This window comes from Solenopsis invicta, chromosome 8 (genome assembly GCF_016802725.1).
Source record: "Solenopsis invicta isolate M01_SB chromosome 8, UNIL_Sinv_3.0, whole genome shotgun sequence".
NCBI lineage: Eukaryota > Metazoa > Arthropoda > Insecta > Hymenoptera > Formicidae > Solenopsis > Solenopsis invicta.
In genome coordinates, this window is record NC_052671.1 from 12,251,363 (window position 1) to 12,279,146 (window position 27,784).

At 28.7% G+C, this 27,784-nt stretch overlaps 1 protein-coding gene and 2 long non-coding RNA genes across 3 annotated transcripts; 1 reads left to right on the forward strand and 2 right to left on the reverse strand.

Moving 5' to 3' along the window:
* Positions 1-1,111: 1,111 nt before the first annotated feature.
* On the reverse strand, positions 1,112-3,971 carry LOC120356848 (odorant receptor Or1-like). Its single transcript, XM_039453098.1, has 5 exons — positions 3,243-3,971; positions 2,623-2,958; positions 2,326-2,530; positions 1,595-1,750; positions 1,112-1,295 (listed from the first exon to the last, which is right to left on the reverse strand). The coding sequence occupies exons 1-5, from the start codon at positions 3,635-3,637 to the stop codon at positions 1,245-1,247; spliced, it is 1,143 nt and encodes a 380-aa protein (XP_039309032.1). The 5' UTR covers positions 3,638-3,971; the 3' UTR covers positions 1,112-1,244.
* LOC120358540 lies at positions 2,089-4,250 on the forward strand. The gene is made up of 4 exons (XR_005575472.1): positions 2,089-2,371; positions 2,712-2,845; positions 3,375-3,569; positions 3,966-4,250. It is a non-coding gene; the product is annotated as an uncharacterized LOC120358540 (long non-coding RNA).
* A 15,342-nt stretch (positions 4,251-19,592) lies between these two features.
* LOC113004693 lies at positions 19,593-26,317 on the reverse strand. Its single transcript, XR_005575475.1, has 4 exons — positions 24,890-26,317; positions 20,287-20,394; positions 20,043-20,136; positions 19,593-19,894 (listed from the first exon to the last, which is right to left on the reverse strand). It is a non-coding gene; the product is annotated as an uncharacterized LOC113004693 (long non-coding RNA).
* Between the last annotated feature and the right edge of the window lie 1,467 nt (positions 26,318-27,784).

The following is a 27,784-nucleotide window of genomic DNA, read 5'->3' on the forward strand; positions in this document are numbered from 1 at the left end:
CCCCCTTCATATACAAGGACTTTTATTATTTAAACTGTGAATATGCCCTTTGCATAATAATATTTTCATGCAGAAACAGTGCAATCATTAAATAGACATCTAATATTGCATGCAATATCACGACATAATAATATTTTATAAGAAAAATACTTTGTTAAGAACTGTAAGTCGGAAAATAAGAAACAGAAATCTTTAAAAATAAATAATACAATGTTCTTTACTAAACGTTAGGAAGTATAATATTTACAGCTATATTATATATTCCAGTTGAACATTTTAGTATTCTATCACATTGTAAGCACAATTCTGCATATACACGAACACATTAATGTAAAATAATATGTGAAAATATGGGATGCATCACATAATTATTCCGAAAGGCTACTTCCGCACCGTATCGCAAAGCATGTGTTATTAAACGTTTGTCATATCAACTCTGCCGTGGAGATATGTTCGTTCAAAAAAAAAAACATGTAATTTTTGCCGAAACGTAAATATTGATATATAGATTAAATTTTAATTATTCGATCTTTGTAGCAAAAATGTCCATTTTGATACATCTGGCCGCACCATAACAAGTTAAAAGGCGATATTTAGGTAAAAATTGAAAATCAGTTTAATCTTTAAACTGTAACGTCAAACTGCTGATGAAACTTTACTTAACTTCCTTGACATCCAAAAGAAGCCCTCTTAATCTCATTGTATCTTCGTATGTCATCTGTCCTCACCAAATACTGCAATAACCCCGTTGTCATTTGCTGTAAACGTGTAATATAGAACGGTTAAAAAATTGTAACAAACCCATAAATCTCACCTGGATTTATTGTTTGCATTACTTTTACCGCAGAATTGAGCATTTATGTATGTATATATTTATACACTTTTATTTACTGGTATGCTATTATATTTTAATATTAGGAAAATTTTTAGGTTCAACTTTCTTAAGATTTTTAGGATTTTTCGAAAATAGAAATAATATTTTTTTTAAATTAGTCTTTTTTGAATTTTAACCCTGAATAACTTCCAAACGTATCATGATGGTAACAGAAAAAAATATTGTACAATATTTGAGATATCTCTTTATCTAGTAATATTACTTAACACACAAAAATTATTGATTATGACAATCCAACTCAATATTTTATTTTAATACATACACTTGTTTTATACAAAGAGATTAACGTTCATATAAATACAAAATATAAATATGAATTTTCTTCTACATTCATATATTTATTACTTTATCATCGCATTTGTTGAAGTACATTGTAAACAGTATACGACGTCTTGAGTAACTGTAATAAATAAAATTATTTAATTATCATATATTTCAATTGTAAATTAGTAACTAATTTTTTACTGACACGCACAATATACAGAAAATTTATTTTGTAACTTATAAATTATTTGTAATTTATCTTTTATTAACATAAAATAATAATAAAAGTTAATTTTAACTTAATCATAAATTTTATTTTATAATGTGTTGTATATCTATATTGAAATGGAGTTAAAAACAAAAACATTTGTAAATTTAGTTACTAATTTAAAATCAATTACTAGTCTTAGATCAAAAATAAATTTTTATACTAACACTGACAAATGATTCAAGATTCATAGAGATAACGTAGGCACTGGTGAACTCGATAGGTATTATACAACGTGTCATAATTATTAACAAATTCTTTTGCACGTGATAATCCAACGTAAACCATTCCATTCCGAATACATTACTGACTAGTTGCTGACTCTATATTTTAAGAATATAGGCAAAAAAAATTATTATTTATTAACTTTTCTATTCTTAATTATAAAATGAAACAAAGAGAAATAATCACATTGCAATTGATTTCTTTCGTTATTTTTTGTTACAGAAAAGTAATAGATTTTGACTTTGCAAATCACACCACAGCTTTTTTCTGAACAGATTATTTTTACTAAAAGTGATACCAATTCTTATGAAAGCAACGACAACATCAAAAGCATAAAAAAATAATGATGGCCAATTTATGACAAAGATGGCTCAAAAAATGGACCAAAACGTTCAATACATCTTTATGTAATTATCTAATTTTATTTTATTTTTTGTGCGCCGTTTACTGCACCTGATTTATACTTGTCGTTTTATTTCTTGTTTTCTTTATTCATAAAAATATAAACTTAAGCGTATATGATACCAAGTAAAATAAAACAAAACGGAATTATCTGAATTTCAAAAGAACATTAAAACACCAGAAAATCATCATGAACACATGTACGATGCAGGAAAACATAAAACATGCAAAAGAAAATAAAGAATTACATGTAAAGTATATGTGCGCGCACCTTCAACTTAACTTCATTTCCATACCAGCAATAAAAAGAGATTTGTGTGAGCATGCAAAACATATATAATACTATCTGAATATATTTCGCACTTAACACATTCGTCTGCGTCAGTTGATGCAGATTGAAGCACACTACTAGCATACTAACTAAAAACTGGACGGTGATTGTAAATCTAAATTTTTCATTCACCATTAATGCAAATCTAAAATCAATTGAATTTTAACTTTCAAACATTAAATTATATATTTCTAAATATTATTTTTTAACTGTAACAATAGTAATTCAAAAATTAACTGGAAAATGTATGTATGCTGTATGACGCATTCACGAAGAAGGTGTGGCTTGTTTATGACTTTTTTCAAATGACATTCCAATATTTCCAGCTGAGAGCAAATGTGCATTAATAATCCGCAAATTATGCTGTCACATGCGACGTGAAGGACTGATCCAACTGTTAAGCTTATCGCTTGATGAGCGTAAGCAATTCGAAATAGCATCGGCGAAGAATAATTGAAGGGTAGCCACGCCCGGAAAGCTAATCTATGTTTCCTGTAGTCTTTGAACACAGATGTTACCAATGCAAATGCACATGTCGATTCGACCATTGTAGCGTAGTAAAACGTATTTGTTCTGTAAAATATAAATTTTCAAGTTTCTCTTATTATTTTATCATTAAATCTTATCAATGAATCGTAATACTTTAATTTAACTTCATGTAAACTTAATCCACAAATAAATTAATCCTTTAAAGAAAAGTAGTATGTGTCCTCTACATAATGCTTAATTATGTATCATATACATGCACAATATTTTTCACATGACTCTTATAATATTTATTATATAACAAGGAGGTTTAATTCTTTGTAACATGTAACAATTACTTTCATAATTATTAATTATTTTATAATACTTGCTGTACAAGTTTGTCGAACTTCTGTCGAATCTCTATTTCATCATGTTCAGTAGGTCTGCATGGTTTCTTCATTAAAATATCAATCAGCATCGCAATGTTGTTACGATTTCTCAATAAACTGAACATTTTGCAGCATGATACAAACATGGCAAGTGTTATATAGAAATTCTCAGCGAAGTCGTCGGCATTGTCCACAATCAAAATTAAATCCAACAGTTGTGATAACGTAAATGTATTTATTAGCAAAACTATGAGAATTGTATATATATCATACAGGATACGTTTACACCGCGAGGTCCACGAATTCGGCGGCCAACATCCACAAATGGTAAGAACTTTAAACGTAAACATCAAAACACTCATTTCTTTTTTACTTATCGTTTCCGGTAACGTCATAATACAAAATCTTTTTATACAATTAGTACGTTTTCTGAATTATTTAAGTTGTATAATGTTCATATATTTATTAAATATGTAATTTTTAATGTTGTAAAAAGATCGATTGTTTTACTACATTTATAATTTACAAATACAATTAGCAACTAATAAATTATTTAATATACACGTACATAAAATTATTATGCATAATTAGATTTTTATTAAAAGGAAATTGACTATAAAATAAAAAAACGGCGATTGTGTTTAATTCAGAGCCTTTTGATTATTGGTAGTTAAAAAATATACATATTGAACAATAACATGACGAATATACTATTCTTTGCAGCACGACAAAATGAGAACTGACAATGATAAAAGAATCTATAGCTAACGTAATTTAATTTTTATCCGCAACTTTCGTTCCTGTATTCAACAGCTATGTTATTATCGTGGCATGGAACTTGTAATTTTATATCCCCACGCAAAACTATGTTTTCACATACGCAACGGTTTTAATGTATGTCTTATGCATGAAGTCGTATGTCACTTTTATGGCTAAACTATGGTTTACAGTTCTACGTTATACTGTACAATGTCAGCAAGTTATCAATAATGATTTAGTCATATGAAATCTTGATGTAGCTTGAATCATATTTAATTTATTCCTAAAATCCGGTTGAATGCTTTATCTTGACAATCATCGATTGAATTGTTCAGTCCAATTCGGTTGTTTTTGTTTGAAAAAAAGAAAATGTATAGTTTAAAAACTTAAACAAAATTATTCGTATTAAACTTCCATTTCCGTTTACAATATTACAATATTTCAATATTTAGAAATTGTATTATTTACATATAAATTAATTTTATATTTCTTACACATACGTGTATGTGTATATGTATGTGTGTGTGTGTGTGTGTGTGTGTGTGTGTGTGTGTGTGTGTGTGTGTGTGTGTGTGTACAGCTAATTTTTAAATTAAACTAGATAGTTTGACAAGTTGTATAGAAAAACAAACACGTTTAAATTAGTATCTCTTCAAGTAAGTTATTCTTAAGAAAGTATAAAAATAAACAAAAATTTTTTATCATAACTTAAACTTAAGTCCGATTACAACGATAACTGTTTCATAAAATTACATAAAACAAAAAGTTTAAATCTGTTTCTACTTATCATAGTTTTTTAAACAGAGCTTTCTGATTTTACACGTCGCTTTTTACGACGAGATCACGCACTCTCGTATATTAAATGCTAAAAAAGGAGAATGTATCTCCGAATAATACTTTAATACGTCGTGCTTCCAGACTGTTTTGAAGTTTTCTCGGGAAAACATTCCCGAAAATTATGTCGTAAAATCACCAATTTGAATATACGTTATAACTACAGTTTTTACACGCAAGTTACTCTCACATTAACATTAAATAATCTATTTACACAAAATATTTACAGTTATTTACACAAACAAAAGTGTTATAAATAAATAAGTGTATACAGATTTTACAGGTGAATTATGTGAACATTACAGACTTAGAGTGAGAAACTCCGACTTTGAATCCGTGAACAACATAATTCCACGGTCGAAATAAGCGATTTCGACCGTGGAACTATGTTGTTCACGGATTCAAAGTAAATGCTTACAATTAGTTTTGCAAACGCAATGTAAAATTCAGGAATAAGCAATTCCTTGACTAACAAACAAAAAACCAATAAAATAAAGCAAATGTGCCACCAGTATTTTTAAAAAACATGCTTTCATACTGTTTCCGAAGCTCTGTGAGTTTTTATTAGATTGCATAATTTTAAGTTGTTACAGCATTAGCTGTTCCACATAAATTGGACAACTATAGTTATTCTTTCTTTTTCTAGAATTTTTAACCTTTGGAGATCACACAAAGTTTAAATAACCAACTTCAATTTTGGAAAAAAATTTCTTCAAAGTAAAATCTCACGAGCTGATGGAGCCAGTCAAATTAAACAGAAACGTTCTCTACCATTTTCCATACTTTGCAATAATTAACGAGATGGTAATTATTGAAAATCGCCATATACTGGAATTATCTAAGAACTTAAAATAAAGCTGGAATTATCTTAGAACTTAAAATAAAGCATGTGACATTATTATATTAACCCGTTTCAATTCTATAGTCTTTCAATAGTATATCAGTAATTCGTTTATATTCTTATAGTTTTTCTTTTGCAAGGGTATCAAAAAATGTATTACATAATCATGCACAAGAAGTAAAAAGGCCTTTATTAGCAAAAAGGGTTGCTGTCCATTACGCTATTATATTAAAAAATCGTAAAATCAAGTATCAATGTTCTTCCTGTTTATGCTCGTTGTGCGACATACATCACATTTATTTATGTATCATTTTCAGCAATTTATTATTTTAGGTAAACTGTGCTTGTTTTCGGAATTATATTTTTAAAAAAATGTTAACATAAGTGTAATTTTAATTGTTAATTTTTCATAAAGAAAATGTATTCTATAATGTTTAAACTATAGATCAAAATATTTCCCACTTAATTACACTGTTTGTTTTTATACGACATTAAATTGAGAATTGATGTGGAATGAAATACTTAATTTTCGAAAATTACACAGAAGTTAAGTTGGCCCACTATGACCACCAGATTTTAAATATGGTGTGATATTCCCATCTTTATCAAACCACAGATCATATAAGTCCTGGAATGCTTTAGGAGCTTTAGTGCCTGGTCCACGCAAAATACTGGACACATTAACTAGGGTTATTTTCTCTTTCTCTAGAGATTTTAAATACTTTGTTTTATGACCTTTTTCATTAAACCACAGATCGTATAAATCTTTAAATGTTTGAGGAGCACTAGCGCCTGAACCATTTAAAATACTAGAGACATTAACTAGGTTTATTTTTTCTTTCTCTAGAGATTTTAAATACTTTGTTTTCTGACCTTCTTCATTAAACCACAGATCGTATAAATCTTTAAATGTTTGAGGAGCACTAGCGCCTGAACCATTTAAAATACTAGAGACATTAACTAGGTTTATTTTTTCTTTCTCTAGAGATTTTAAATACTTTGTTTTCTGACCTTCTTCATTAAACCACAGTTTATATAAATCTTTAAATGCTTTAGGAGCTTTAGCGCCTGATCCATGTAAAATACTAGAGACATTAGCTAGGTTTATTTCCTCTTTCTCTAGAGATTTTAAATATTTTGTTTTATGACTTTCTTCATTAAACCACACATCATATAAATCTTTAAATGCTTTAGGAGCACTAGCGCCTGAACCATTTAAAATACTAGAGACATTAGCTAGGTTTATTTTTTCTTTCTCTAGAGATTTTAAATACTTTGTTTTCTGACCTTCTTCATTAAACCACAGTTTATATAAATCTTTAAATGCTTGAGGAGCTTTAGCGCCTGATCCATGTAAAATACTAGAGACATTAGCTAGGTTTATTTCCTCTTTCTCTAGAGATTTTAAATACTTTGTTTTCTGACCTTCTTCATTAAACCACAGTTTATATAAATCTTTAAATGCTTGAGGAGCTTTAGCGCCTGATCCATGTAAAATACTAGAGACATTAGCTAGGTTTATTTCCTCTTTCTCTAGAGATTTTAAATACTTTGTTTTCTGACCTTCTTCATTAAACCACAGTTTATATAAATCTTTAAATGCTTTAGGAGCTTTAGCGCCTGATCCATGTAAAATACTAGAGACATTAGCTAGGTTTATTTCCTCTTTTTCTAGAGATGTTAAATACTTTGTTTTCTGACCTTCTTCATTAAACCACAGATCATATAAATCTTTAAATGTTTTAGGAGCACTAGCGCCTGATCCATGCAAAATACTGGACACATTAACTAGGGTTATTTTCTCTTTCTCTAGAAATTTTAAATACTTTGTTTTCTGACCTTCTTCATTAAACCACAGTTTATATAAATCTTTAAATGCTTTAGGAGCACTAGCGCCTGAACCACTTAAAATACTAGAGACATTAGCTAGGTTTATTTTTTCTTTCTCTAGAGATTTTAAATACTTTGTTTTCTGACCTTCTTCATTAAACCACAGTTTATATAAATCTTTAAATGCTTTAGGAGCACTAGCGCCTGAACCACTTAAAATACTAGAGACATTAGCTAGGTTTATTTTTTCTTTCTCTAGAGATTTTAAATACTTTGTTTTCTGACCTTCTTTATTAAACCACAGATCATATAAATCTTTAAATGCTGTAGGACCTCTAGCACCTGATCGATTTAAAATACTGGAAACACAAGCTAGATTTATTTCCTCTTTTTCTAAAGATTTTAAATATTGTGTTTTATGACCTTCGTCATCAAACCACAGATCATATAAGTTTTTAAATGCTTCACAACCTTTAGTACCTGATCTACGTAAAATACTGGACACATTAGTTAGCTTTATTCCTTTCTTTTTCAAAACTGTTAGATATTTTAGTCCTTCCCCTTTAATTAAAAAGTCTAAGAATTCGTTAAATTGAGATGTTTTTGCACTGCCAATAACACATCTAGCAAATTTAATTTCGTTATCAATATGTTTACTTTGAGTTTGTGTGTGGAAACTGGATTTATTATTTTTTATTTCCTTACGAACCCTTTTCATTATTCCTTGCGTAATACGACCAAATTCATGGAAATCTATCAAACAAAATTCTAATTTATGTAATTCTTCATAGTTGTATGCGTGATTATGTAATTGAGTTAGCTTATTTTTAATAAGAGTATTTAATTTTTTCTTATCTGGCGGATTAACTGCAAATATTAATTTATCTAAAAACTTTTCTTTTCTTTCTGTCAATCAAAATGTTTAAAAATGCAATAAAATGTTAATAGAAGAATGTCTACGTTGTTATAAATAATATTTATCTATTAACAATTTTATATACTATTTAGAGTATTTAGAAATAACTACTGATAATTTTTTAAGGATCTAAAAAACTTTCTGAAAAGGTTTTTCAAAATATTCGTAATTTTCTTTCAAATATTCACTTTAGGAAAAATAGTTTTCCTTTTTTTTTGTTCCTTTCTTCACGTTACTAACATAAACTTTCGCTGCCCGTATGCATCACGTATTATATTTATAGATATAATACATACGTATTGTATTTACACAACTATTTATAAAATACATGTATTATATCCCGTCTGAATAATCATGTTTTGCGTTTTGTCTTCTTTTGTTTATTTTCTTCTGTTCTTCTTTCTTTTTCTTTCTTCTTTTTCCTTTCAGCCCAAAATGCTTTAAGTAATTTCAATAATTTGAATAAAATTTAATAATATTAATAGTTATACTTTTATATTAGAGAAGAAGAGGATATTATGGCTACTGTTGACAATAATGCTACCCTTATTATTTCCATTATTAGTTGAGTATTCTAACAATTGCTTATAAGGTTATTTGTTTAGTAGCCCGCCGTGTTTTAGTGATATTAACATGCCAATACATAATGATTGACAATTGTTATAAGGCATTTTTACTTTTGAGCACTTCTAAACTTTTCAAGGTTCACCTTTAACCTTTAATTAATTACATACACTTCCTCATTATTTTTAAACTTGAGTGTATTATCACACGAATGTACATATACTCGAGTTTTTTTGTTTTTTAGCTTTTTATTCAGCTATACACATTTCGAGTTGTACAAAGTTACAACAATAACATCAAATTTTATTAATATGGTTTTTTAAGCAAAATTTGTATATCTAAATATTTCTTCGATAAATTGATTGCTATTCTAGAGAGCGGTATTTAGAAACATATTGGAGACATCATGCTTGTTGTTAATGTTAAACAGGAATAAAGTGATATTACTAATGAAATTTCTTATGGTATTTCTGAAGTTTCTGAACACCAAAAAATTTTAAATCAAAAAAATTCTAAACAATGGAAAATTAAAAATATATAATTTTGTAACTAGGTACTGTGTTTCTTTTAAACTAAACTAATTTTTTAAAATTATTTTTATAGATAGCTCTATTACAACCACTTCTTTTCTTCCGCCGATTATGCAACGCACTAGATTTTTATAAATCACGTCATAAATAATAAACATTTCATTACTTTGAGTCTAGCATCTATTAAACAACATTTTGACAAATGTAATCGTTCAAGTTTCAATAGAAAATATTAATTATAAAAAAAATTATTAAATAAAATAAAAATGGGTGCCATATTACCCTCTTCTCCTCTATTAAAAATATTTTCAGAAAATAATATATATATTTGTACGTTAATTAAAAGTACTTTGTAACAATAATTTAAAAAAAAATTTTTTACTTAATAATAATAATTGAAAAATTTCTTTTTAAATTATTGTTAAGTATTTCTCAGGTTTAATACCAGGTTTTAAATTCTTCTAATGAAGTCGTTTTATCTTGAAGTCTTCGAAGAAGAGGGGATATACCAAAGAGAGAAATACCAAAAAATCAAGGATGTTAATCTATTTGATTTCCTGAAACAAACTTTGCCAAGAAACTCAAAACCCGATGAGAACAGGTACGTGGAATTTACGTTCTTTGGATTATGCAATAAGTGGAATCTACGTAACCAATCGAGTGGATGGTCCACTCAAAAACGGTACTAGAAACGTCGAAATCTAATCGATGTTTCAAATTCTTTTATGAATTTCTTCGAAATATCCGTATAAATATTATATTATTACACCGCATAATTCCAATGAACAAAACAATTTTTTTGTAACATAAAAAACATTTTTCGCAAAAAAAATTAGAAATTTTCTCTCGAAAATTCTCAAGCGGCCACATATCCAACTTGTGACCGCGGTGGACAACGCTTGATTTCCAAGATTGCTGCGAACTGGATCCCTCGTGACGACCTTTGAACACTTTATACTAATATATGTATATAACTGATAGACTAGCTGCATATATATTATCAAAAAGATGGACCATGTATAATTAAACCACATTATTTATATAGGATAAAGTCAGTATTTACGCCGCGGGGGGATGTACGCCGCAGCAGTAAGAAAAAATAGAAGAAATAAAGATAGTTTGCTCAGAACTATTTTGTTATGTGCCTTTATGTTATATTAGTATTGTATTGTAATTACAGTTCTTTATTGTTAATATTAACGAAAATATCGTAAATTGAATTAATTTTTTCACGTAGAAGTAGCACGATCGTGTATTACCGTCTACGTAAAATAATTACTGTAGAAAATATAAAAGGCATAATGATTATTTCATGATATGTAAATGTAGAGCGATAGTAAAGGATGAAATACAAGCAAGATTCAAGTGCATAACTCTTGTATTCTTTATTTAGTTTGATATCTTGTATATTCCATTTGTTTAGGATATACGGCCTTTTCAGCGAGCGGGATTTATGCCGTAATACAGACACTGCGTGATTGGAAAGCAGCACTTACTCTATGTTGAGCACTATGTTGAGAACACAATGCGCACTCTGTTGATGTCTGTGCATATTAATTTCTTTCATATTGCATTATTATTACTTTGAATACATATTTACTGTTCTTATTCCCTAATAAACTTTATAAACACATTTTGTAAGTCATTATGTTATTTTATATCATATTTGAAAATATTATTTGTAAATTTCGATGCGCCGTATATTTTACACATGAGTAGTCGTAAATCCCGCCACTTTTTATATGACAAAAATGCAAGGGTTTTTTTAAGTTTTTTTTTTCAAGTATAAGAAAAGAAATATTTCATATTAAAAATTTTTTTTATAATAGTAAACAGTATGAAGTTTTTATTAGCCTAATTTATTTTCCTTAAACATAGTAAATAATACTTGATAAATTAAATTTTCGATAGCTGCGGCGTATATACCGACTTTACCCTATACTCGTATATATATATATATATATATATATATATATATACATATATATATAATTAAAGTTTTTTTTACTGCTTTTCACAAATGCGGAATAGCATCTGGAATAACTTTTCTGTTATTTGTTTAAATAAGAATGTAACTAAAAAATATATGTCATTATAATACAATAATTAAATTAAATGTAAAAAAATTTTTATTAAGAAAATATTTAAAAAACGTTTAAAAAATATTGTCTGCTTATTAAGATAAAGATCGAGGTTTCTTCATTCATAGATCTATTTCGTAAATCGATAATATTTATGTTTTTCAACACTATTGTGTTCAAGAAAAAAAATGGACTTCAAAATCAAAATGAAAAAATTACTTACGTGAATTCTATGTTGCTATCTCCTATTTTTATCTCCTTTAAATTTAATCAACAATTCTACGTGAATTGTACAAGATAAGTCGATGTGAATTTATTCTCATAAAATCCACATTGCTGTCACCTATTTTAATCTCCGTCAAATTTCGTCAATAATTCTACGTGGATAAAATGTGTTAAAATCTGGAAAACATAAAAGTGTCCAGGTAGAATTCATGTGAATATCAAGTCGATGAAGGCCTATCCACGAATTTTACATAGTACACATCAATAGAACATAAAATCCACGTACCTGTTCTCATCGAGTAAGTATTTGATGCTATCGCTCCACATGCATATTAGACTGAGGGTGAAACGGAGTAGTTTGAGTCTTCTTTATTCCCCATAAACAAAATAATTCCTAAAATAATGAGATTCAACATTTTCTTACCTCGATCAGTATGAATTTCCAAAGGAATGCCAAATCCAGAAATCACCTAATTCACAAAATTTCTGCCATCCAATTTGCCTTAATAAAGTTTAATTTTGTGCCTTTTCTGTCCATCTTTACGTTCGTATGAGCTGAGATTTAATTGAACAGTAAACAAAAAACACGCGCGATCCTTTTTGGACATCAGACATATACACACACACACACACACACAAACCCACATATTGACGATGCAAAGATCTTCCTGTGGCGCTCTTGGTAGATGGGTAGAAGCATTACTAGTTAGTTACTTTGAAGTAAAGTATACTTATTATATGTACCAGGTGTAGAAGTATGAAACCGGAATTTTTTTGTAAAAATTAGACGTCTGTTGTTTGAAAATGATAAAAAATATTTTATTCAAAATAATCTCCATTGCTACTTATACATTTTTCCCACCTCTCCGGCAGTTTATGAATGCCACGCCAAAAAAACAGTTCTTCTTTTGAAGCAATCCAATTATTGAGCCATTTTCGTACATTTTCATACGAATTGAAGCGTTGTTCACCGAGAGTGTCCCAGTGATGCGAATAGATAATAATCGGACGGAGCCAAGTCTGGAGAATAAGCCGCATGCGCTAGTTTTTCCCAACTGAACGCCTCAATCGTTTCCCTGACCCGTTTTGCTGTGTGTGATGGGGCATAATCATGGAGCAAAACGACTTTGTGTCGCCTCTTTCCATATTCTGGTCGTTTTTCACGTAATGTTCGATTTAAATCGATCATTTGCTGTTGGTAGCAATCAATGTTAACGGTTGCACCAGGTTTTAGTAGCTCATAATAGATTACATCCTTCTAATCTCACCAAACACAGAGCATTGTTTTCTTTCCTAAGTGATTTGGTTTTGCAGTGGATGTCAATGGTTCGCCTGGATTTACCCATGATTTACGACGCTTAGGATTCTGAAAATCCATTTTTCATCACCTGTCACAATTAGATGGAGAAATGACTTTCCTTTGTATCTGTCAAGCAGCATTTCACAAGTGGTTTTTCAATTTTCTTGCTGTCTTTCATTCATGCGGAACTCATTTTCCCACTTTCTGAATCTTTCCGATAGCTTTCAAACGAATGGAGACGGCTTTCTGCGTCACATTCAATTAATCCGCAAGTTCTTGTTGAGTTTGAGTATCATCTCCATCCAATAAGGCTTGCAAATCGTTGTTTGCAAACTTTTTTGATGGTTTTCCATGCTCTTCGTTTCTCACGTTAAAATCACCACTTTTGAATTGTTTGAACCACTCGAAACACTGTATTTTACCAAGAGCATGTTTACCGTAAGTTTTGACAAGCATTCGATGCGATTCTGCATCAGTTTTCTTCAAATGATAACAGAAAACCAATGCTGTCTGCAAATCATAGTTTGTAGGCACAAAATTCGACATGTTCAAGGTTATAGAAAAATATACCGGTGTATGGAACTTGGGTTGTTGTGTGTTGAAAATCTTCGTCAGCTGTTAGAGGGAGATAATGGCGCTGCAGAAGCGATCTTACGATCCCTAAACTGATGGCTAGCACCAGGGAAATTCCGGTTTCATATTTCTACACCTGATATATACGTATATATATTATAATAAAATAAAATAATAAAAATAATAAAATAAAATCAAAAAGAAATATTATGTAAAAATTTTTACCGTTTTGTATAAAATGTTATAACTTGCCCAATTTTTTTAAATTTTTTAATAAAAATTTAAGGATAGGTGCTTAACCCTTAAACACGTAAGTGGGTCTGAGAGATCTTATATGAAGTTTCGAGCGCTTGTTATGTGAAGACGGAATGAGATAGGAGGTTCAGACAAAAACGTAAAAAAAGTTTGAAGTCTCCTCTTTCGATTGATATGGTTGATCAACTTTTTTGGTCAACTAGAATTCAAACGGCACGGCAGCAAAGTTTTGTTAGGGTCAATGCGACCCATATAGCATGTAAGTGAAACTTTTTGTGAGTATTTTTTATAAAAAAGCTGGACAAAATACATTCGAACAGATCGGTTCGCGGATGTTACTCGCATATAATCTGTCTAAAATTGGAATATTATAAAATGCTGTAGAAAAGAGAGTTTTTCCGAAATATTTCATAGAACACATCGATTTTCAATTTTAGACACTATTTAATCAAAAATACCTCGTATCCGCCTTGTCACATAAGTACATTTTTTAATAGAAATGACATTGATATAATTTTTTTTTTTGAAAGTATGAATCTTTAGCTTTAAAACGCCGTATTACAAAGTTTTTAAAAGTTCTTTGTTGCCAAGATATGATTTTTTTTTAAGTAGATTTCTAGATGCCCAAAAATATCTCATATTCTCCATGTTACATAATTATACTTTATAAAAGGAATGACTTTGCCAAATTTTATTTTGAAAGTGTGACTCTTTAGCTTTAAATGCCGTACTTGTAAGTCTTTTAAAGTTTTTTGTTGCAAACATATGATTTTTTGAAAGAAAAGTGGATTTTTGACCAATTTTTCATTTTTGCTTAATGGTTTTTTCTTTATAACTTCACAATAAATTATTTTTCAACAATGCCGATTGTGCAGTCACACTTCTGAGATTCTGAACTTTCATTAAAAAAAAAATTATAGAAAAATATTGATTGTAAACAAAGTTATAGCTTCTCAAAGTTAAAAAAATCTCCCAGACCCGAAAATGTGTTCCCGTATTTTACAGGATATGTTTAAGGGTTAAAAATATGTACTTTCATGAAATGCAATAAAAAAAATCGATTTTTTTAGACCTCCAAAGGTCTTGCCTTCTTAATTTAAATCCAATATTATTTTTGTGAGAATCTAAAGCAAGAATTTAAATAAGTTAATGATTGGCCTTGTGTTGATCAAAGCTGCTGTTTTAAACGCTGAGAAAATTCTTCATTTTGCCAAAGACATTCAGGAAGTTTGTCTTCATGTCTGCCCACTCTCCTTTTTCATTGTACGAAGCTCCTCCAAATGTAGTACGTGCCCGTCGTCTCGGCATCCTTTGTCGCCAGCTCGACATCTTCCGACGACAGCGTGTTTGGTCGCTCGACCACTTCCGGAGAACGCACAACGTTTCCCGACGAGCACGTACTCATTTCCTTTTGAGGAATATGCACAAAAGCCATAATTTACTGCTCGTACGTTCGTTTTAAAAAAAAAAAATTGTTTTGCTCGTCCTATCCCGGGCGAGCCTCCAAATGTTGCGCTTAAATGGGCGCGCACGCTTCTCCGTGTTAAACTTGGTTTCGCACTCAAACTTTCACAGCACTCTCACGACAAAATAAAAGGCGTTTCTTAAAAACACCAATCTTCAGTGAGGAATTATTACAAAAAAATATTAAACTAGATTTCCCATCATCAAAAATCAAGTTCTTACCTAGTCAAAAATTTAATGCTATTTAGGTGCTAAATTAGTATCACAGTCCAAATTTTGGTACTCAATACTCTTTAACAGAAAATTTGATAAAAAGTGGGGGTCCAGCTTATATTAAGCTAGACCGCCCCGTAACAAAAAAAAATTATATAGTGATCACGAAACAAGTACACTAGAATTTAGTGCTAATTTAGTACTCAAAGAAACCCCTAAAATAAATTAAAAATGTATACTTATTTCATAAATATCATGTATACTAAATGTATGTATACCCAGCGCAGCATTGCAACCTCGGAAAACAATACTTTTAGACCTTCATAATCATAAACAATTTATTTACAACAGTTTATCGTGTGCACCAAATTCGGAAATTGATATATTTCTATTCTACGATGTCTATCTTAGAATAGAGGAATAAGAATATTTAGGAATGTTTTAGTATAAAATTTTTGGGAGCACCAAATTCTTTAACGATCTGGCGACAAATGTTAGAGCGCGCCACGCACGATCCGCGGATAAACAATTTATTTAGAACAGTTTTCAGTGAGCACCTAATTTGAAATTGATATATTTCGATTCTACAATGTCTAAATTTAAACAATTTAAAAATTTAAATACTTTGCCTTTATATGTCATCCATTACAAATAATTTATACATTATTATTATTACTTATTTATTATTTTAAATATTATTACTTGAAATAAAATTCCCATCAAGTTAAATTTAAATTAATGTTTAGAATGTGATATTAAATTAAATTTTCTATTTCAAAAATTTTTGTACTATATCAAAATCATCAAAATAGATAAACACACTTATTAAAAGAATAAAAATTTATTGTTTACCTCCGGGATCTCACGATTGCGAAGCAAGCACCTAACGCACGGAGCCAATTGTACTGATTGGAAGAACAATAACCGAGAAAGCTCATATATCACGTCACGGTATAACTAATTTTCATAAATTTATTACTTTGAAACTAAGGCCTATTCGATCAAACGCCGGGAGACGTAAACTTTTATTTTGTCTCCAGAATAATTAAAAAAATTGGGGTCAAAATCCCAGGGTAAGACACCTGGTCTTCCCCTTGTTAGTAAAAATTTGTCCGGAGCTTAGTTTTTTAGTTATAATTATTAATACGGCAGTAATCGTATTATTGCCAATCTAAGGTAATCAGAGAAAATGGCAGATACTATGTGATTTTAAATATGTAATTTTTTAGGCAGTAATACTTTTTTATAAGAGGAAAGGCAAATCAGATTTAAAACGTTTGTATCTTTGCGTTATATGATGTCATGTTTTAGTTTTGTTGTTTATAAGTAAATACAAATAAGAATTATCGAGACACTAAATGGTTTATGCAAATTCAATTTATTATGTAATTCTTTAATATGTAACATTACAGAAAGAAATTAATATTTATATGCTAAGTCAATGCTCTTATGCTACAGGCTGTAAAGAAGCGAGTATAGAGGTTTGAGCAAGAGGCAAAGAAATATTCTAATATGTAGTACTATTACTTTTCTCTTTTAAATACAATTATTCTAATATTAAATTGTAAAAGAGTGTTTTTTTTAATGAAATTTTCTTATGTAACATTGGTTTTCATTACAAGTTGAATAGCTTTTAAAATTGTTGGAAAACCACTTGAAAATGAGATTGCAAACAGCAAATATACGAGATAATCTCCCTTATTGTAAGAGCTTAACTTGATTTGAACTGTAAAAGTTTGGTATTTCCCAAACATATGATCCATTGAAAAGAAAAGGATTTTTTGCACTGAAACCATTCCCAGCAAATACCGTTATATAAATGTTAATTGTAATTTCCCATTTAACAATGTAAATGTTTTATAACAAATATATTATATAATAACATTGTTAAGTGGAAAATTACTACTAACATTAATATATCGGTAATTTTGTGTTTGCTGGGATGACATTAAAAAGACCTGTTAAAATATAGCGTTTTTGAGATTAAAAAGTTTTGTTGGCATTTGTTATTACGAGTAATAATAAAAATTATGTAATTATATAGGAAATAACAAATCTATCCGGACATAGATTAAAAAATAATTTTATACTTTTCCATAATCAAAATTTTTACACAATGGAACATTATTATTTGAAACTGAAAATACGCTTTCTAATGCAGCCAAATTATAACTCTGTACAATATTAATCACTAAATCCGACATAGCTTTACTTCGTTGATAATAGAGTCTTTTTACTTTTGACATTTAAAAAAAATTACTATTTTATACTCTTACTTGTTTATTCGTATTCTCTGCCTGGTATAATCTCTGGTGTGATTGTGAGATAATCTCTGTTCTGAAGGAATCTCTGTTCTGATATGCTCCAAGTTGCTTAAAAATAATTAATCTGAAAGTAACCATAATAGAATTATTACTCTGTCAATTATGTGTATTATTTTTAAAAACTAAGCATTAAATAATTTCAATGACAAATATAATAAATATTTTTAGCGAAGGTTTTCGGTTATTTAATAATTATTATATATGTTATATTTTAAAATCAGCAGCTGCAACAAAACCAAAGTATTTTATTTTATATTTTTACTTGTTTGTTTGTAATCTCTGCCTAGTGTAATCTTTCTTCTAATGTAATCTCTATTCTGAAGAAATCTCTGTTCTGATGGAATCTCTGTTCCAATATGCTTCAAATTGCTTAATAATAATTAATCTGAAAGCGACTTTAATAGAAATCATTACCTTGTCAATTATGTGTATTATTTTTGAAAACTGAGCATTAAATAATTTCAATGACAAATGTAATAAATATTTTTTAGCAAAAGTTTTCGATTATTTAATAATTATTAGATATGTTATATTTTAAAATCAGCAGTTGCAACTCCACCAAAGTACTGTATATATTTATATAATTTTACGTAAATAATTGTATTATTTGTTAAATTATAAAATGTATAAAAATTGTTAAAACATGGTACAAAAATAAATATATGCAATTGAAAATTATTAATGCACTTCTTTTATAGTTTCTCTCTTTGAAAGGTTGTGTTTCTGTAGCTGTTTACTTAATAAATTTCTGTTTCAATAAATCTAAGACGTTTAGATTTAAGACAAACCATTAAATAAGAAAACAAATATACTTACAGTTCTATGTTCACATTTATATGTAATCTTCGTGGATTGTAAAATATAAAGTACACCAACACGAGCACATGCCGGGAACGCGCCCAAAGAAGACAGAACCGCAAAACGCGAAACAAAAGAAACACGACTTTGAGGTAATAACGCGCGCGCTCGGCGCGCTCCCCGATTGACATCCAATCCTTATCCGAATATCCTATGGACGTCCAAAAAATTGGCCATTAATGAACATCTAAAATTAAACATGCGATGAATGTCCACGTTCATAGACGTGCGGACATAAAATGGACCAAAACGGATTTCGATAGGAAAGTCCTATACTATCTAGAATTATGAACAAACACTAATAAAAAGTTATGGCTAAGTGCTTTCAAAACACATTTCTTATTATATAATCTACTTTTATAGAAAGATTGAAATCAAACTACCACACATTATTTGTTATCATCTAATAGTCCGGGAGGTAATGACACAAATTTTTGATCAATATCAACAAAGCTGATTTTTATTTATACAGCTTTGTCAATATTGATCAAAAATTTGTATCATTAGCATCCAGGCTATAAAGTCTCTAATAAATTAAATAAACAATTATTCTTTATTTATTAATAACTTGGAAAAATTATCAATTCGTCATCTTACTCACTTTGTTATTTTACCCTTCTCATCTCTACATTTTTAATTTATTTTAATGGTTTCTTTGAGCACTAAATTAGCATTAAATTCTAGTACTTGTTTCGTGTTTGTAACCACTATATATATATATATATATATAATTTTTTTTTCTTTTTTTTTCTGTTATAAGGAGGTCTAGCTTGATATGTAGCTGAACTCCCCACTTTTTACCAAATTTTTTGTTAAACGATTTGAGCATCAATATTTGGACTATGGTACAAAATTAGCACCTAAATAAATTTTTGACTAGGTTCTTACCTTGAATTTTATTTTTGATGGCATGCTATTTTGGGGTACAGCTATTTGGGGTACTTAATAAAGGTTTGAAAGTTAGAAAGACAGAGAAATAAAATGCAAGTACCTTTTGCTCAGATGTTGCCAGAGATCGTCATTAAAGTGAACCACGCTCCGATGTAGAATTCTCCGCTATTTGACCGTTAACCAAGATCTTCGTGCTGAAATAATGTTTCATGTTTCAATTCATATCAAACTGCGCATTGTTACTTTCGATTTCGGTTAATGAGTTATTTCTACAATCGACTATTTGATTTCTACAATAAACTATTTGAGTATGACAGAGACACAGGAACGAAATGCGGGTACCTTTTATTCAGATGTTGCCGGAGTTTGTTGATAAAGTGAACCACGCTCCGATATAGAATTCTCCGCTATCTGACCGTTAACCCAGATCTTCGTGCTGAAATAATGTTTCATGTTTCAATTCATATCAAACTGCGCATTGTTATACTTTCGATTTTGGTTAATGAGTTATTTCTACAATCGACTATTTGATTTCTACAATGAACTATTTGAGTATGACAGAGACACAGGAACGAAATGTGGGTACCTTTTGTTCAGATGTTGCCGGAGTTTATTGATAAAGTAAGCCACGCTCTGATACAGAATTCTCCGCTAATCTTATTTTCAGCAGGCTTGGGTAGTAACTAGTTGAAAACTCAAAAGTTAAACAAAAAGTTAAAAAGTTAATAACTTTTAATTTAATTTAATTAATTTTAATACAGGGTGTTTATTAGGGTTATTGTACGCACTGGAGTAATTGCAGTACGCTTCGTAGTTTGGCATCTTTTCGATAAATAGAGATTATATCATGACGATATTTGTAAACTGAAGGTATTTTTTTAATATATAACCATACGTTATATCATTTGAAAACGTAGGTAATTGAAAAAATAAGAAAAAGTAAAATCATAATTTTTGGTGCGATTTTGGCGTTCAGAAAATAAGGCAATATCCGTATTTTTACTTTATTTATTTAATCTTGTTATACCTAACAAAAAGTACGTTTTTTCCTGTGTTCTTTGAGCTATTGTTTATTAAATTTACTTAAATAGTCATCAAGTAATTGTTTTTTTTATCAAATTAAGTCCACCGTGGACAATTTTACGCATCCATCTTGAAAGACGTGAGACCACGTGAGACCAATTATAGTGCCACTAGTACAGTGTAGTACAGTGTAGTGCAACTAAAAGAATAGACTATAACCTCATTTTTCCTCCGCGTACATTTATCTAACCGCGTGTACAATTACCCAAGGCGCGAGAAACTTTTTCATTTATTCACTATCTTCTTTTTGCTGAATATAACATTACCAAATAAAAAATTGTTCAATATAACAATACATAATGGTTAAAAAATGTTTAAAATTTCTAATTCTGTACTCGTATCGATTTCAACTTCAAAAATTACTTTACTGCGATAAATTTCCCTTAGGTGAGTGCAATTTACCTACTTTCCCCTAATGGTCGTCACCTTGTTTTACCATAAGAGTTGACTTACCGACTATGCTTGTAAGGACTGCCATATAAATTAGATGGCAGTCCTTCCAAAAACAGTCGGTAAGTTATCTCTTATGGTAAAACGTGGAGACAACCATTAACGAACACCCTGTATAAGGTTATATTTCACATTAAATAAATCACAGACTTATAGCGATTTCGGCTGGGACACACCGGTGTGCCACTTTACCGGTGGCACATAAACTGGCTCCGACTATTTTCTCGGGTCCACTTTGTATACACCCAATATACAGGGTGATTATTAATGACTGTTACAGCGTTTTACCCGAAGAGGATAACATACCGACAGAACACTGTAATATACTCAGCGCTCGTTAGATGACAGCTGCGCCGAGCAGTGCCGAGTGATACGTACGTATAGGCCCCGGCTAAAAAATTTTTCTCAGATTACTTTTATATAATTTTTCAAAATGTCTGTATAATTTTATAGTTTTTTCAGACTTTTTTATAAGAATTGGAATACTTTTTATAAATACTTAGAATGTCTCTATCCTTTTTCAAAATTGTTAAATGTGTTAACTATGAAGAATCCTAAGATTCCTATTATTTTTTGTTGTATAATTTCATATAAAATATTATAAAATTTAAAATAGTTAAAAGTATTTTATAAAAATTATAGGATGAGAAATCTCAGAACATTTCAGAATTCACACGTATAAAAAATTTAAAGAGAAGATGTACACTTTCCAAGTAATTTTGATTATTTCCGAAAAATGTTCCAATTGTACAAAGATTACGAGAAAGACTTTTATAAGGGATGTTTTCAAGAAAAATATAAAAAATTATCATAATTATGGAATCGCTCTGAAAAGTTATGGTATTTTTTTATTTCTTGTTGAAAAAAGATTTAAGAAAATCTAATTATCATCATTTTTATACATCATTTTTATATTACGTAAATATAAAATGTATTTAGTCTTTTAAATTACGTTATTACGTAATACGTTTATTTATTAATCAGATTAATAAATAAAAGTAATAATCTAAGTAATAAATGCAAAATATAACGGAGTATGCACAGCTTTCCCTGGAGAAACTTTTATCATAATTTTTTATAAAAGTTTTCATAATGTGTCATGCCAACAATTTATAAGTAATTGTGTAAACTTGTGTAAAAATTTTTTCAAATTTTCTCACATTTTTCACTAAAACATAAAATATAAAGCTTCATAATATCACAATAAGATCAGAAAACAATCCCATAAAAAAATATAAAATAATTTTTAAATTTTCTAATATTTTGACACACTTTTCCAAAAAAGACATAACATAAGAAATCACATAATTTCTCAAAATATTTGTATGTAAAGTTATGTGACATTTTTCAGATTTTCTAACATTTTCTTAAATCTTTTTCCAACAAGAAATAAAAAATAGCATAACTTTTCAGAGCAATTCCATAATTATAAGAATTTTTCATATTTTTCTCGAAAACATAATAAAAGTTTTTCTCGTAATCGTTGTACGAATTGGAACATTTTTCGGAAATAATCAGAATTACTTGAAAAGTGTAAATTTTCTCTTTGAACTCTTTATACATGTGAATTCTAAAATGTTCTGAGATTTCTTATCCTATAATTTTTGTAAAATACTTTTAACTGTTAAATTTTATAATATTTTATATGAAATTATACAACAAAAAATAATAGAAATCTTAGGATATATTCATAGTTAACACATTTAAAATTTTTGAAAAAAGATATAGACATTCTAAATATTTATAAAAAGTATTCCAATTTTTATAAAAAAAGTCTGAAAAAACTATAAAATTATACAAACATTTTGAAAAATTATATAAAAATAATCTGAAGGAAAATTTTTTAGCAGGGGCCTATACGTACGTATCACTCGGCACTGCTCGGCGCAGTTGTCATCTAACGAGCGCAGAGTATATTACAGTGTTCTGTCGATATGTTATCCTCTTAGGGTAAAACGCTGTAACAGTCATTAATAATCACCCTGTATATACACTTATGAGGTGTATTGAGCCCAGACGAACACGCAGCATCATTAAGGGACTAAATTATTTAACTAGCCAAACACAAAGTTACACCGACACCTGAAATGTGCAACCGGTGTGCCCGAGTCAAAATCGCTATTAGGAATAGAGGGACGGTGCATAACCTACAGCAGTGCTCGGAATTAGTGGCACATTTCGAGCCGATTTCCGAGGCGACGCCTACTGTCTCCCCTCGAGCCCTTCACTCCGCTCGCGGGCCTACAGCCGAGCTGCCGGCCGCGCGTCAAATGTTGTGGCTCAGGAGCGTAGAGCGTCCCTTGTAAAAGAAATAGCCTAGGGCCTAGACTATTTCTTTTACAAGGGACGCTCTACGCTCCTGAGCCACAACATTTGACGCGCGGCCGGCAGCTCGGCTGTAGGCCCGCGAGCGAAGTGAGGGGCTCGAGGGGAGACAGTAGGCGTCGCCTCGGAAATCGGCTCGAAATGTGCCACTAATTCCGAGCACTGACCTACAGGGATGAGGCACATTCGTGGCGGGGGGTGGGGGCATGTTGGTTTCAAAGATCGCATACATTAAAACATATACAGTGTATGTGTGAAATAAACAGTACAGAATAATAAAGTTTAAAATTTTGTTAATCTTTTACATTAAATTTTTCTTTAATTATTTAATAACAAATAAAACACTTACCAATGTAATAACCTAGTATAACAAACATATTAAATAATATTTTACATATAAAAACGGACTAAAAATTAAATTATGATAAAATAAAAAATAATAATTTAATAAAAATTTAAAATAATTTTTTTCTTTTTTGCTTTAAATAAATATTATATTAAATAAATATATAAGTATTAACCAACACATACATTAATAGTATCAACAAAGAAAATATTTTTTTTAATTAAAATAAAAATAAAATATTAAGTATTAATAAGATTAATATAATTTTTTACCTGTGGAAATTAATTTTTATATTTTGTTTCAATACTTTCTGAAATTTATTTTTATATTTATCTAAAGAATTTGTCATGAAACATCCTGGTACTATGCATTTTGCCATTTTTATTTTTAAAGAGTGAATTAACGTTTATGAATAAGACGAATAAGTTCGATTATCTAACCTAACTTTATAACTGTCACACTTACAGCGCAAACGGGATGTCACTGACACATATCTAGGTATAAGTTTTTTGAAACCAATATGGCAGAGAACGATTCCCCCTGCATGCCTGAGACAACACCCCCTCTTGCCTAAAATAAGACTTTATGCCCCGTCCCTCTATTCCTAATTCGTGATAAAAATACGTAAAATATAATATTTTTAATAATAAAATGTAAAAATTGTAATGCACATCTATATAAAAAACAATATTTCTTTTCTATTTTATATAAACTTACATTATAAATAAAACAAAAAATTTATTTGATAATTTATAATATAATTGTATTGTTACTTAAAATAATGCAATTTTAAAAAATTACAATATTTTAATTTTATATAAATAATGATTTTTAAAATTAACTTTTATTTCAACTTAAATTAATTTAATCTTAACGTAACTTTAACTAAGTTAATTTTTTATATGTTTAATTTTTAACGTAACTAAATTAATTTCATGTGCTTTCAAATTTAATTTAATTTAGTTAAAAAAATTTATTAACTTACCCATCCCTGGTTTTTAGAAAATCTCTCCTTCTTTCGGTATTTGTTTCTCCAAGACGCTCGGACCGTTTAGAGTTCCCCCGTCCAATAAACGATAGGTGGCCTGGTCGACCGCTTCGAACTAGGTGTAAATTCAAACTGAATCCTCGACTTTGGAATTCTCGTTTTTCAACCGTCTCTCCCACTCCTCATTGTCCCGTTACCTATTCACCTTTTTCCCTTACTCGGCTCTTGTCGGCTATCTACCTGTATTCTCTACCTATGTCCTTACATTTGTATAGTACGATCAATCGATTATTTAAAAAATTAGTTTGTTTAATAATTTCACTTTTTAATCATTTATAGCAGAGTAAATTATAAATGAAAACAATAGAAATGGTAGTAATACATTTTTTTATTTACATGTTGATTTATATATCATTAATTCTTTACAATCATGCTAAGTTGAAAATCATGTATTTTACCTCAAAAAATATACATAATGTTTAACACTACAAAACGCGTGATATCAATACAAAATTATATACCTTTTCAAAAAAAAAAAAAAACGTTAAGTGTGTATATGCGCATTTTTTCTTATTTCAAATCTTTTTATTGATTTTTTTTATCTAACAGCGTCAAGTTTTTGTACGAGTATATAAAAATTTGGTGCCTTTTTTGAAAAAATAATTTTGTACTGTATCAAATACGGGTAAATTTAGATAATTGTGTTAATTAAATGTAATTAAAATTTTTATGATTATTGTATTGTATTAGTTTAAGATTAGTTTTTCGATTATGATTTTTTCCCAATTTCAAATTTTCAAGAATAATCTTTAAAAATGTAATTTTTTCAACGTAAGTTTTAATGTCCATTAAACATATATACTTGTTTGAATAATATAATAATTACCTTTTGTTTGACGTAGAATTATTTTTATAATGTAAAAAAAAGCTAAATACAAAATAGTGTTTATAAAAGTTATGTCATATTAAATTCAATTTTCTCTAAAAAGAACCCTTAACAGAAAAATCCGCTTTCGGTCAGAAGATCGATGATCGCACGACTCGTGGGATCTACCTGACGTACATACCAGAGTCAAAAGTGTATTCAACTCGAGATATACATTCTTTTAAGCTACGAAAACCTTTCCTGCCTTACCAAAATTTTAAGAATGCTTTGAAATAAATATTCATTCCTCAAAGCTGGACGTAATACAATACAGGGTATTTACAATGATACCTTTGTATTCTCATTGAAAAATTTTCCTATTCTAACCCAAGAAGTACTATCTTTAATTTTTATTATTTGAAACCCAAGTAGAACTGTATCTATATTGTTGTTGAAAAATCTTATTCCAATTCAAGTGATATTTACTTAAAAACAAATAATACCTTAAAATTATGTATATGTTATTTGTTAGAAATAGTACAGTAATTATTTCAAAGAGCAATATACTGCTCTTTGAAGAAAAAAAATATAAAAAAATATATTCTTTTTAAAGAGTATATATATATATATATATATATATATATATATATATATATATATTCTTTTTATAACTGGCGCAATCAAAGATTGCATACATTTTTTTGGAAAAATACATATCATTTGGGTTGAATTAGATTACACAATTTTAAGATATTATTTTTTTTTAAGTATGTAAATACCATTTGGATTGGAATAACATTTTTCAATAACAATACAAAAGTAATAGCATTCAAGTAATTAAAGAATTATATATATCTATATTATAAATTTAATCACTCGTACATACACACACGCATTTTATTATTTTCTACTTTTTATCTTTACTCATTATATTCGTTATTCTGTCAATAATTATTTTATTATGTTATAGTTCAGAGATTATAAAAATATTATAATAAACGAATACTAATACTTTTAATTATAAATAAAGAGATTATGTGTTTATATTACTTGAAAAAATTTAATTTGTCAATGTTTTATAAAAATAATCATGCAAAAAAATAGATTACCGTAAACTGTAAATACCAAATCGGTAAGAAAGAAACTAATTGCCGTATACATAACTACTGAAATATGTTACAAATGACGGAAATGTTTATATCAGCAGCCTTTTTACAATCCCTTTATTACATTTATTTGATACAATCTATCAACTTTAAGTCAAAAGATTTTAAGGTACAAAAATATTTTTACATTGATATTTATGTATTCACACAGAAAATAACAATCTTTTCGATTCGAAATAAGATTAAACATTTCAGATGTTAATAATTATGTTACTTTTCTTTGTAATAAATCAAATACGTGTATTTTATGACAATTAAACATACATTTTTGGCAAATTGGCAAATTGGCAATTTTTTATATTGAATACATTTCATATTTTTGCACAGATCTTAATAAAACATAAATACCTGCAATTTTAAACAAGTCTGAAAATTAATTATTTCGAATAAAATTAATTATTTTTTGCAAACTTTATTTTAAACATACTCATATTATAAGTATGCCAAACTTTAATAACAATGCAAAGTTCAGAAATAAAAATTGAAACACAATTTGAGAAAATCTAAAGCTCACATTTTTGTTGAATCATTTAGAATTAGAATATCGATCTCACGATGCAGATGAGAAATAAAGAATGACGAGAGATTTATTATCCTCCGAAAGGACAATAAATCTCTCATGTAATTATATTAGACTGAATATTTTATATGCTCAAGCAAAAACAATTTTTAATAACATTTTTCAACACTGTTATTGAATATAATACTAGCAAAATTATTTTCATGTATTAAAAGTAATAAAATTTTTAATAGTAACTTATATTTCTTAAAATCAAGTATATAAATTTACGCAAAATTAATCAACTGTAAAATAAATGCTAATTTTTTTTTTTATTCCACAAATAACTCTTATTAGATTTT

Excerpts from the sequence above, each read along its gene's own strand:
- LOC120356848 (XM_039453098.1), bottom strand. The coding sequence starts at position 3,637 with ATGACGTTACCGGAAACGATAAGTAAAAAAGAAATGAGTGTTTTGATG. Across the intron at positions 2,531-2,622 it reads CAGCATACATACATTTTCCA|ATTTGCATTAATGGTGAATG; the intron begins GTTAATTTTTGA and ends AATTGATTTTAG. Across the intron at positions 1,296-1,594 it reads ATCTTGAATCATTTGTCAGT|TTACTCAAGACGTCGTATAC; the intron begins GTTAGTATAAAA and ends TATTTATTACAG.